We start from the raw sequence: 12,611 nt of genomic DNA, 5'->3' as shown, positions 1-12,611 counted from the left end.
AACCTAAAATCATTACTTACAAATAGAAATCAAAGATGCACTCTGGTGTGGTGATTATGGGCTCAAAGCACTTAATAATTACAATTAGTTAATTATCATTAGTCATTTAACTATTAACTAAAACAATGCTATATGTCACTATTTAATCAGCTGCTCCACCGAATGGTGGGGGAACTTTGACCTTATTTTGACAGATAAATCACTGTTGCACAAAATAAACACAAATGCTTCTCTATATATGTGAACATTTATTGAAACCATATAGCCCTGATATAATTACTATTCTGGTCCAAAAACTTTCACCTAAGTAAACATTCACTATTCTATAAAAAGAGTAAAATGACTACCTAAAACTAATAGTAAAAAGAAAATATATGCGCATTGAGTGTCTATGAAGATCAAACTGGCAGTTTTATGGACAAAATGTGCAGTTTGGGTTAACTTGGAAAGAGAAGCCCTCCTGGTGTGCTGATGTCTCGATTTTCGACGATCAGCTGGTAGAACGATGGGCTGCGCCCTTAGCCACTAGCAGCTGATTGCCCTAAATCTCGAACAAAGGGTCATAAAACTCTGAGGCAGGAACTCAGTGGAAAACTCCGGTAATAAAACTGATTGTAAAGGAGTGGTCAGGCCATGAGGTCCAGACTGCAGTGTGTTTCGAATGAAAAACTTCCTAAGTTCAGCTTAAACTCCTGACAATCAGCAGGGTGAAAGCATCCAACTTGAGGTTTTCTTGAGTTTTCAAACAGCAAATCAAAACAGTTGAGCATAAAACACTTTAATCAATATTGCATGCAACAAGTTGGATTGGGATGGTTATACTAATTCACATTAACCATGCCTCATCCTGCCCAGACCTCTAAATACACCTATCTGATTTGATATAAAAACAATGAAATTACTTTGACATTGATATCCTCTCTTCACCGGCTTAAGGATGGGTCGTAGATCTGAAGAAAAACGGGGGGGAACCAGAGTAACACGCATCTGTGATCAACTCAAAAATGGTAAACTTCTCATCCCTCCAAAACGGGGATAATATGAGGAACTGTTGCAGTCGACTGAAAAACAAGGGGTCTCCTTGGAAATAAAACCTCTATGAGGGCTTTCACATGCTCCTGGTGCGTCTAACGGTCTTCGATCGGGATATGAGTCTTCTGATCTTCGTGTATCAGACAGAATTACAGTTTTCAAGCTCTTCCAGATATGGCCATGTGGAGGAAAAGTTAACTCGCCTGCGAGCTTCCGTCTCTCCAGATATGCGCCTCCGGTGCGTCGTCCCATGAGACATGCTGGAAATGGCGGCGAAAACTTTTTCCTCAGCTTTTTATAGTTCCAATGACGTCAGCTTCGATGTCCATCGCTGCAACGTATGCAAGCTGTGCATGTTGAACTGCGCAACCCGGTCCATCTACCCGACCAAAATGGATGACCCTGACACCCTGAAAGAATTTCCTTCAACTAAGAACGTTTCTGATAGGAAATGAGATGGGCATCTGTCAAAAGTTAATAACACTATGTAAAAGTAGTTTCAGGTAAAAAAATCGTTTGTTTTTATCTACAATTTATTCAAATGTTGCAAATGGAAAATGATATACCTCTCTAACTGGCATTACAGCAGTCAAACATTGTTAAAATGGCTGACCAGCTTTTTGCATGTTGCTAACGATATTTTGGAAATGAGCTCTGAGCTGGATGGGCTCTTTGCCATCACCCTAATCTTTAGCTCCCTCCACAAATTCTCTTTCAGATTCAAGTCAGTAGTCCCTTTCAGTCACTCCCAAATGTTGATATTACTTTCAGTCATGAAAAGATCATTTTAAATCTTTATCTGCTATTTTTGGCTGAAACTGTAGCTATTTTAGACTCTCCACAGTTGAGACTCATTGAGAAGAAAAGGTGAACTAGCCCTTTAGTATTCATGGCGATCCAGTATCCAGGCTCCATAGTCTCATTGTTTACAGATCATTTGTATCTCGTCTTTTAATTTCTGTTGACTTTTCAACATGCTGCCTCACAATTATCAAACAAGAGCTTCTTCAATGCAAAACTATGTGCTTTGTTACTGCAAAATAATAACCAAAATGTATTTGCATTCAGCATTTTAAAACCGTGTCGTTTTAAACTAAAAGACTGTTGACACATCCTTTTCTAGGGATTATAATGTTATGGTAAAGTTGTGTCACAGTAATTAGAACATATTTTTAAAGGGAACACAAAGTGATAAATTTACAGTTGAGTTATTGAGCAGCTGAAGAGAACAAACATTTTATTATCTACTTATGCACTTGAATACATCCTGGCCTGTTTACCTAAAGCCTACAGCAACAGATAGACATACACCTGTCTATAATCACAGTACATTGTCGGAAATTTTTGTGTGGTAACTTGCTGCTGTGACATTGATGGTATCAGAGGTTGCTTGGTTTTAGACATGACTGCTTACCCAGTTTACAGCATGTTTAGTCTTTAATAAGTTATGATGTGTAAAGATAAAAAATTTGTTTTTATGGGTAAGCCCAACTTTTCAGATGTTCTTCTTTGCCCCTCCTGTTATTCTCTCAGACGACTGCTGTATCCAGCACTGGTCACTTTACTGATTTCAACGCTGACATTTCCACCTGGATTTGGACAGTATATGGCTGGAAAGGTATGGTTCCAACACGTTTCAAAGGTTGTGACTGAAATCATAGGAGATGTACTTGTTAAGACATTAATACTTTAAAATAACAAAATATGCATAGTAATTAGGTTTCTGTGTGTTTTTTCTATTCTTTTAACTACCTTTGTATAAACAGCATGGAGTCTACACATTGATTTGCAGTTTTTGAGTTACCCCTAGCATATCCATAAGGTAACAGGTGTCACCTTATGGATATGCTTCAGGTTGATGCATGGCGCTTGGTACTGTGCAATTGCTTGGTGTTCCAGTGTTGGAAATATCAAGTTTGACAAGTATGAAAAACTGGCTAATGACCATAATCGGTTGATTTTCAACTTGATCTGCCATGATGGTTGAGCGGATGGTTGGCAAAATAAAAGTCTTTTTTTGTGTTTTTCAATTAACAACACTCTTCAGTGGATGCTGTTCCAGGGTGAAGACCACTCAGCGGTTTTAAAAATTACATTAGAGTAAGAACAACATTTTATTTTCTGGAGTCATGTCAGCTGCTCATCCAGGCTGCTACAACAGACTTTGGTGGATGCTGGTCATTTTGCTTCTTCCCCAGTTTGGACTTTTGCTGTTTAGATCATTCCATACCCATAAGGAGCCTTATGCTACAGGCTCAAATGGTCCACATTCTCATGGGATTACATGTAGACTAGAGTTTACAGTTAGTTGATAAGTATGACTGTAGCTGACAGCTTAAAAGGATCCTAAAAGAAAAAAGCTTTGGGAACATAAAGGGTATAAAGTGTTTTTTTCCTCTTTTTAAAGCCTCCAGTCATAATAGGGGAGTAAATGTGCCTGAGAGTGTTAGTGAATCATCAGTGTACACTGGAGACATGGACCAGCATATTGTACTTTTGCTCCAGGGATGACTCATGAGCATGTGTTTGTGCCTTCTCTGATGTTATCCCCTTCATCCGGTTAATTATCGGAATTAGAAAAGGAATAGGGTGTCCATCCTTCATGCACACATTACACACAAACATGCACACACAGATTGGCTCCCTTGCTTAGCCGTGGCTCCTATAAGAAAGTGATAAAGACTTCTGAATCTCTGCCCACGCTGGCCTACTCCTCTTAAAGCTCTTCTCTTTGGAGTAGCCACTCAGATATTTGTATCTGTGATCCCTTTGTCTTCATGGCACACTTTTCATCATCATCTCTGGTAGTAGGAAACTTTATCTCCATCTCTGTGTGCAGCTGATGTGGCTTTTAAACGGCTGCAGATGATTTTGTCGCAGTATAATCCCTGACAGATATTATAAAATTTAAATCTCCAGTGACATTTTGTGAAACCTTGAGCTCATCTTTTCCTGTGCTCACATTCAGAGGGGCACTAAAACCTCCTGTGAATCTGACACAAGAATCACAGTTTTTCTAAATGCTGCGGTGAAACAGGATTCAGATATGCCTTGAGTCACATGGATACCTGAAAACAAGCAGGACTGAGCATGAATAATAAGCAAATATAATCACGAGTAAAATAACAACTTCCCAAATTCCTCCTGAGAGAACCTGCTAACACTACTGTGTGTTGCTACTGAACCCTGAGCAAGATATTAGAGGCAAAGAAAGAAGTACTTTTGAAAGATCCCTCAAAGGTTTTAGAATATGTCACAAAAGTTTTCTTCACGCAAGAGCGTTTATTTGCAGATCACCCAGAGATCCTCCACCAGAAATATTTGAGCTCTGCAGGTGTTAAATGTGGAAAAAGGATATCAGCAACAGTCATCCCAATGCTTCTTTCCAGGCTTAACTATCTCACTTTTGTTTGTCCCCTAAGATAGACCACAGTAAAACTGTAGTTGGTTTGTTCAGAGGAACCAAAACTGGTTTCTTGTGGCACCGTTTTTCATAGTTATCGCTCTTCCACATAGCTGGCAAATGGTTTGTCCAAAATTCTTCCTCTTGAAGTCAAACCATCTCTGCCCAACATATCGGGATCTCTGTGGATTTTTCCACAATCTCAAAAAAAACTACCACAAAGACTGCAAATCTATTTTTTAGCAAGTTGACTGATTGTCTTTTTCAGACATATCTCAGCAATGGTTTAACTTCCACAGACTGAATAGCATTCTATTTATACCTTAAGGGTACATGACAACACGTAATCAATATGTTTCCTGCAATTCGGTTCTCTTTGAAAGGTGACGGATTTGCTCGATAATGCCTGTTCCCTCATCGTTAAAAGAAGAATGTCAGTATAATTGAAACTTCTATCTAGAATTATATGGCACACCCTGTGTGACCTTCACCCATGTTGGTTTCAGCAATTATCATTATTTGAGAGATGTATAAATCTCCTGGTTTCTAAAATTATAGAACATTGGAAAACAATTTATCAAAAAAAGATCATTGTGAATTATTCAGATTTTATGTACCGGTTACCTGTCATACTTGGCCTTTTTTTGTATACATAGACTTGTGTTAAAGTCAACTGAGACTTTTAAAATGGGAATCTAACAAATTGTGAATGTAAAGCTGCTGTGTCAGTTTCCTGACTTGCCTGGTATGCTGGTAACATGTGTCGGTCTAAATAAAATGGGGATAAGTGGATATTATAGAACACTATGCACTCTAGAAAAGTCTGGGGATGAATGGAATTGGCTTTTATTATTTTCTGGGCCTGGATACGTATGAAAAAATAGAATTGAATATGGAAAACCTTTTTGATTGTGCAACCTTTCTTTCATTTTTTAAATGACAAAAATCTAATAATTATATGTTACAATCAATACTAATTGTAGATTTTTTTTACCTTGATTTATATTAAAATGACATGCTTTATTTTCATAGTCCAGTCACACCAACCACTCAAAGCACTTTACAGTAGAGCCACATTCACACTCACAAACGTCCATTTATTTTTGTCCTGATGCCATAAATGTGGTGAAATGGCCTTATAGCACACTCTGAAAATTGGAAGCCAATTTAAGCATTTTGTTACGTGTATTGTGAAATCTACAGATTAATATTCAAGCACTTAAAGGTTAAAATTTTGCACTCAAAAGTTCAGAATTGTATAAAATCTTCAGAGAAAGTCTAGAAATTCAGGTTAAAATGTGTAGGAACTCTGATAACATCAAGTTCTGTCATGTATGTGTGGCGCATTGATACACTCCTGTTAGCATAGTGAATATCTACTGTGGACAACAGGTGAAATTCAGTGTCCTGCTGTGTCATAACCGGGTATATAACTTTTCTGTGAAGTCACCATCTGGTTTTATTCATTTAAAGGTTTTTTTTTATACATTAGTCAATCAACTGACTATATTTCAATGAAACTAAAGTGCTCTCTGAGTGCCCTTAAGTGATCAGATAGGTTTCATGTGAAATAATGACAGTGAACGATGCCTTAACTATCAATTTAAGTTTGAAGCATCCAGCTTCCCCAGGTGAGGGAACCGCCTGCATAGTTTATATAGTTTATATTTTGATTATGTGTGGTGCTTATGCGGCAAATGTTTTTGACATGTTCATAAAATCCGAGCCGGCCTACCTGAGGTTTTCTACATGTCTTCTAAAGCGTTTTAAATGAAGGCCTGACACGCAATAATGTGACAGGGGCATTGGAAAAAGTCGTACATCTAAGTGTGAGTCATACATTGATGAATTAACATTAGAACTACAAAAAATTCTGTTATTGTAGATAATGTATTTCTGTGTTTCCTGTGGGGTTTCCTGCATTATTTGCTTCTAAGAAGAATAGTTTTGCCAGAACTCGCTAAACTTTTGCACTTTTCCTACAGAAGTGCATCATTTGGGGTCTTTTTTCTGCGATGTCCCATTCAGGGCTCAGTCAAATCATAATACAATATTTTGACAATAAGGCGACTGTGGCTCAGTAGGAAGAGTAGTTGTCTTGCAATCAGAAGGTTGTGGGTTCGATTCCAGCTTCCTCCTGCCATATGTCGATGTGCCTCTGGGCAAGGCACTTAACCTCAAGTTGCCTACCGATCTGCATATCGGTGTATGAATGTGTGAGCGTTAGTGAGTGCGATTGGGTGAATGTGGCGCTAGTGTAAAGCGCTTTGAGCGGTCTGTATGACTGGAAAAGCGCTATATAAGTTCAGTCCATTTACCATATGTAAACCTAGATGATGTGATGTTGGATGGATGGATAGGTGGGATGAATGGATGGGTGAGCTGGCACCTGCTGCTGAATAGTGATTATTATTTCCTGTGGTTTGTAGTTGACTCAGAAAGAGTCTCTGGTGACTTTGCTGGACAACCGGACTTGGGCCAAACAGGGCATTGCTGAGGAATTCGACTACATTGGACATTCCCAAGCCTGGCAACACCCGCAAGTCAACGTCTTTGTCACACTGGTTCTCTTCATCGTCATGAAGGTAGGAACAAAGATTTGAGGCAAACATACTATGATTACAGTGATTCTTTAAATCTATTTCAGACCTCACAACAGCTAAGCAGTGCCTTGCAAAAGTGTGCTCTGAATTTATGTTACTTTTTAACATCATAATCACAATTGCCAATGTATTTGGGGATTTTATTTGACAGATCAACACAAAGTAGTACATAATTATAAAGACTGAAAATAACATGTTGTTTGCAAAACGTTTTGCTCATAAAATCTGAAAAGTGTTGAGTTTGTTTGTATTAGGTTTCCATGAGTCCATACTGGTATGACATTTCAGGTATGCTCTGTTTGCTGCATAGGGGCCCTCTGAAACCAGTTGGTTCCTTTAGGTCTTATGTAGGGGTATCAATGTAATATACTCCAACAGAAGCACATTGTTGCGTGCAACTTTGGAGTTGGTCTATCGCAAAATCCCAGTGAAATACATTGAGGTTTGCAACAAGTGACACAATGTGAACAAGAAGTTAAAGGGAAATTCATACCTTGTGTGAGGCCCTGTAAGCCTCTGTCTCTGTCTGTTGATCTTTTGGTGGAGATTAAACATCAATATATAAAGATACAATGGCACTGGTGTTAAAGGAGGCTGTTTGGGTTAAAAGGAAAAACCTATATTAAGTGGCCTATCTCCCTTTCTCATTACAAAGTTCTCTTCCCCTGAAGCCATTTAAAGTTTGGACCACTTTGACAGCTTATCTCTGAATAAAAGAACTGATGGAATCCGTGTAAAATGAAAGAACCAGAACAAATACAATAATCAGAACACTGACTTCCACTTTGTTTGGCCAGTGACCTTAACCTAGTCTGTCCCATCTGCTTATCAGGGTCAAATGAAAGCTGTTGGGTTTAAGGAACAGAACCCAGACTTACTGAAAATGTGACTGTGTGAAGGCGTTATCGTGTGATAGAGGAAGATTCACTTTGAATTCTGACAACCCTATAATGACATGCTGTGTATGTCCTGTATGTAAGACAGACACTTTGTGGGTAAAAACTGAACTTATGGCTAAAACTTTGGCAGTGTTGAAAATGCTTTGTGGATCTGTAAAGGTGTTTAGAGTCTTTTATGTTTCTGTGATATATCAGAGCACATAAAATCATTCTATGTACATATGAACTCGCACCCACCTGCTGCCATTGTTGAGGAAGCTTTGACTACATGTGAGGCCAGTTTTATGCAAAGCTGTAATGGCGGCACACCTTTCTTTGACACACCTTTCTTTGACAGGAACCACAAGAAGACAATGATCTCATGGCCATCCCTTTTCATACAATTGATTGGGTTGATAGTAATTTCAACTGGACTCATTTAGAGCATGACTTCTGCAATGGGAATGTTGGTCAGGATTTTATAAAATTCCTGATATTGATCCAAGCCATTCAAGAATAAGCATTTGCCAAGCTTGATACACACTCCGAAACCAATGTTTCATTAGTATCAATGTCCTGTATATGCTTAAAAGAATTACAAGCTTGAAAGATTAGTTGTGTAATTGTGATTGTATATTGGTAAATTACCTTAACATTGATGTTCTGGAAACACCAGTATCACTTCTTCTTGATGGTAACAAGTATCTTGTCCCATATTGTCCCAGTATGTTTCACATGGAGCTACAATCTTCAATAAACTCACTTCTTGCTCCTGTAGATGATGTGGGGCAGTTTGCTTAGGTGCGTTGAGGTAGGAAAACTTTACTGGCCGTACATTACTCCTCACCTCTTCCCGACCCTTTTAATTTGACACCCCAAAGGACAATCCTCAGTCAGAGATCAGTTGTACGTTTCCACAAGTTTATTAAAACCAATCTGAATTCAGAGAGGGGACATCACACTTACACTGGTACCTGGAAACGTCTGTGTGTTGTCTCACTGGGGGCTGCGTTACATTACATTTTATACCCCACGCTGCTATGCAGTACACATACACAATCATTCTGTCTGTGGATGTCTCCCCAGCAACAGTATCAAAGAAACAGAGATACATTTCATCATTTAATTAAAGAATTGTTTCCCACACGTCTTCAGGAATCTTCAGTGAGAGGAGTACCATGCCTCCCTAATACACTGCCGGCTTCTCACGATACAGACAGAAAACACCTGCAAGCTTTAACCTTGAATAATAAACACTCATGGTGTGACCACATTAGAAGCTACTGTTTAAGGATTTTTCTAACTCTCAAAAGCATAACTAAAAACTTCTAATAATAATCAATCTATAAGCAGCAAATCCCAAATATATCTTAGCTTTAGCTACTAATGATAAGGCATTTATATTTCCACAGGTGCTAGGCTAACGTTAGCATGTTTACTCTCCATTTTATTGGGAACCATTGATAATCCAATTCCTAACATAATTTCATTTGGTCCCAGTTATTCGTGTGTTGACAAAACCTACAGGAAAATTGTTCTCCTGCTTCGTTAATATGCTTTGAATGTCTTAATATTGATGATTGGTGTTTCAGCTGCTTTCTGTGCAGCTCATACTCACAGGCAGCTGTTTGTGCACTGTGCTCAGATATCTCCAGAGGGGTTGTTATGACAAAAAAAATAGAAAGGTGTCATTGTAAATGGTGAAAACACCTTTGTTGTTTGAGAAAATTCAGATTTGTTAGATTAACAAAAGAATGGGCCTACAATGCATTTTTGCTAGCTGTGCAGACAGAAACAGGCCTTTTGTATCACCTGCAGCTGCAGCAGACATACGTATAATTACAGGCCATTCAACAACAGTAAGTATCAGCAGAGCTTATCTGGGACTTAAACATTGACTCTGAATAGGATCCCATTTTCATACCTGGGATTGGATTAAGACATCCCTGCTGTGTAACCTTTGAATCAATGATCTTGCGAACAGCATTTTGTTTGCCATACATTTGCTAAGCAGTAGTCGTGTTTTAGGTTTTCTCTCAGGTCTTTTTTAGAGCTGAAAATGTATCTGTTTGTTAAAAATAAGTCAGTGACATAAGAGCAGACTGTCCATCTCTGTGCAATTTGAATTGGAAGTTCAATTCAATTTCAATTTAGTTTTATTTATATAGTGCCAATTCACAACACATGTTGTCTCAAGGCACTTCACAACAGTCAGGTACATACATTCCAATTAATCCTAACCATTGAACAGTGCAGTTGGAGTTAGCTTTTTATTCAAATTGGATAAAAAGCTTTTCTATCTAAGGAAACCCAGGAGATTGCATCCAGTCAGTGACTTGCAGCATTCCCTCCTCCCGGATGAGCATGTAGAGACAGTGGACAGTCACTGGCGTCGACTTTGCAGCAATCCCTCATACTGAGCATGCATGTAGCGACAGTGGAGAGGAAAAACTCCCTTTTAACAGGAAGAAACCTCCTGCAGAACCAGGCTCAGTGTGAGTGGCCATCTGCCACGACCAACTGGGGGTGTGAGAGAACAGAGCAGAGACACAAAAAGAACACAGAAGCACTGATCCAGAAGTACTTTCTATGGGAAGGAAAAGTAAATGTTAATGGATGTAGCTCCTTTAGTCGTTTCACCTAGAAAGAATGAACAGATAAACTCTGAGCCAGTTTTCAAGGTTAGAGTCTGAAAGAGAGCACATATAATTAGTTACAGTAAAAGCTCAGTCAATTTCCATGTCTAGGAGAGAGAAAGGGTTAAACACTAAAAGACAGGGCTATGTGGATCATCGGTAGAGGGTGAGCATTAAGTTGTTGCCAGCAGAAGCTCGGACGATTCCCCTCTCCAGAAAGGTGTCACAGGCAGACACAGAGTCAGGCCAGGTGTAGCTTCTAGGAAGAGAAAAGAGAGAACAAGGTTAAAAGCTGAAATATCAGCAAACAATGCAAAATTGGAGAGTAGTGTGAGAATGTAGCAAAGAGGGTGAAAGAGCCTATAGCAGCATAACTACACAGATAGTTTCAGTTCAGATTATTTAGTTAAACGGCGCTTATTTACAACAATGTCGTCTCAAGGCACCTCACAAAGGGTCCCACTGATGGTCATTGTTATACTAAAAACCACAATGATTGGGATACCTCCCTCTGTCAGACTGATTATAACGATTGGAAAAGAGAAGGGGTCATACAGGTAGCAGAAATGGAGGGTGTGTTTGCACCTCATAACTGAGCCGGTTTTGGCTAAACCTGACTCCCCCTTACTCCAACCAACAGGGAGGGAAGAAGACGGAGGTACAAAATAAGGTAGATAGCTCAGGATAAACTAAGCCACTCTAACTATAAGCTTTATCAAAAAGGAAAGTTTTAAGCCTAGCCTTAAAAGTAGACAGGGTGTCTGCCTCACGGACTAAAGCTGGGAGCTGGTTCCACAGGAGAGGAGCCTGATAACTAAAGGATCTGCCTCCCATTCTACTTCTAGAGACTCTAGGAACCACCAGTAAACCTGCAGTCTGAGAACGAAGTGCTCTGTTAGGAACATATGGAACAATCAGATCTCTGATGTATGATGGAGCTAGATCATTAAGGGCTTTATATGTGAGGAGGAGAATTTTCAATTCTATTCTGGATTTAACAGGGAGCCAATGAAGGGAAGCTAAAATAGGAGAAATATGATCTCTCTTTTTAATTTTCATCAGAACTCTTGCTGCAGCATTTTGAATCAGCTCAAGGCTTTTAACTGCATTTTGTGGACATCCTGATAGTAACGAATTACAATAGTCCAGCCTTGAAGGAACAAATGCATGGACTAGTTTTTCAGCGTCACTCCTAGATAGGATATTTCTAATTTTGGCAATGTTCCGGAGGTGAAAGAAGGAAATCCTAGAAACCTGTTTAATATGGGATTTAAATGACATGTCCTGGTCAAAAATAACACCAAGGTTTTTTACTTTATTATCAGAGGTCAATTTAATGCCATCCAGGTTAAGTGATTGACTAAGCAGTTTCTTTTTTAAAGACTCCGGTCCAAAGACGACAACTTCTGTCTTGTCTGAATTTAGAAGCAAAAAATTTAACGTCATCCAAGTTTTTATATCTTCAAGACATGCTTGTAGTCTATCTAACTGGTTGGGCTCATCAGGATTTATGGATAAGTAAAGCTGAGTATCATCAGCGTAACAGTGAAAACTTATCCCATGCTGCCTAATAATTTGACCTTTTGGAAGCATATATATAGTAAAGAGAATTGGCCCAAGTACTGAGCCCTGTGGTACTCCACAATTAACCCTGGAGTTTAAAGATGATTAGTAACCTATTAGTGGCTTGTGCACAGCCAGCGAGCTGAATATCAGCTACTCTGGTAGTCTGGCCTCATAACATGATCACAGCCTTTGATTATCCCACATAACTAATGACAGAGCTCACCTGTGACAGGTGGCGAGACAGACGTATGTAAGGAGCTGAAGCATTCAGCAGAGTATTGCTGTCAGTTATCACAGCAGCTGCACAACGCTACTGGTTTATAATAGGACATGTTGGAAAGTCTGCTTGCTTGAGGTACAGAATTTAAAAGACCATTCTTAGATGTAAGTGGTCTGATCAGGTGGGAGTAAAGGATTAACACCTCAACTCATCCAGGTTTTAATGAGATGAACTAGGAACATTTTAAAGATATTTTTCAGCACTAGTGGCCTT

At 39.0% G+C, this 12,611-nt stretch overlaps 1 protein-coding gene across 9 annotated transcripts in view; it reads left to right on the top strand.

Annotated features, from left to right (window-relative positions):
- Positions 1-12,611, top strand: part of LOC124883862 (chloride channel protein 2-like) — a 231,731-nt gene that overhangs the window by 143,839 nt on the left and 75,281 nt on the right. For all 9 annotated transcript variants that reach the window (XM_047391271.1, XM_047391276.1, XM_047391272.1 and 6 more), the window contains 2 exons: positions 2,566-2,650; positions 6,865-7,020. In XM_047391271.1, coding sequence (XP_047247227.1) covers positions 2,566-2,650; positions 6,865-7,020 — 241 coding nt within the window. The remainder of the gene's footprint in view (positions 1-2,565; positions 2,651-6,864; positions 7,021-12,611) is intronic.

The sequence above is a fragment of the Girardinichthys multiradiatus genome, chromosome 18 (genome assembly GCF_021462225.1).
Source record: "Girardinichthys multiradiatus isolate DD_20200921_A chromosome 18, DD_fGirMul_XY1, whole genome shotgun sequence".
Lineage (NCBI taxonomy): Eukaryota > Metazoa > Chordata > Actinopteri > Cyprinodontiformes > Goodeidae > Girardinichthys > Girardinichthys multiradiatus.
This window is presented reverse-complemented; position numbering and strand designations above follow the sequence as displayed.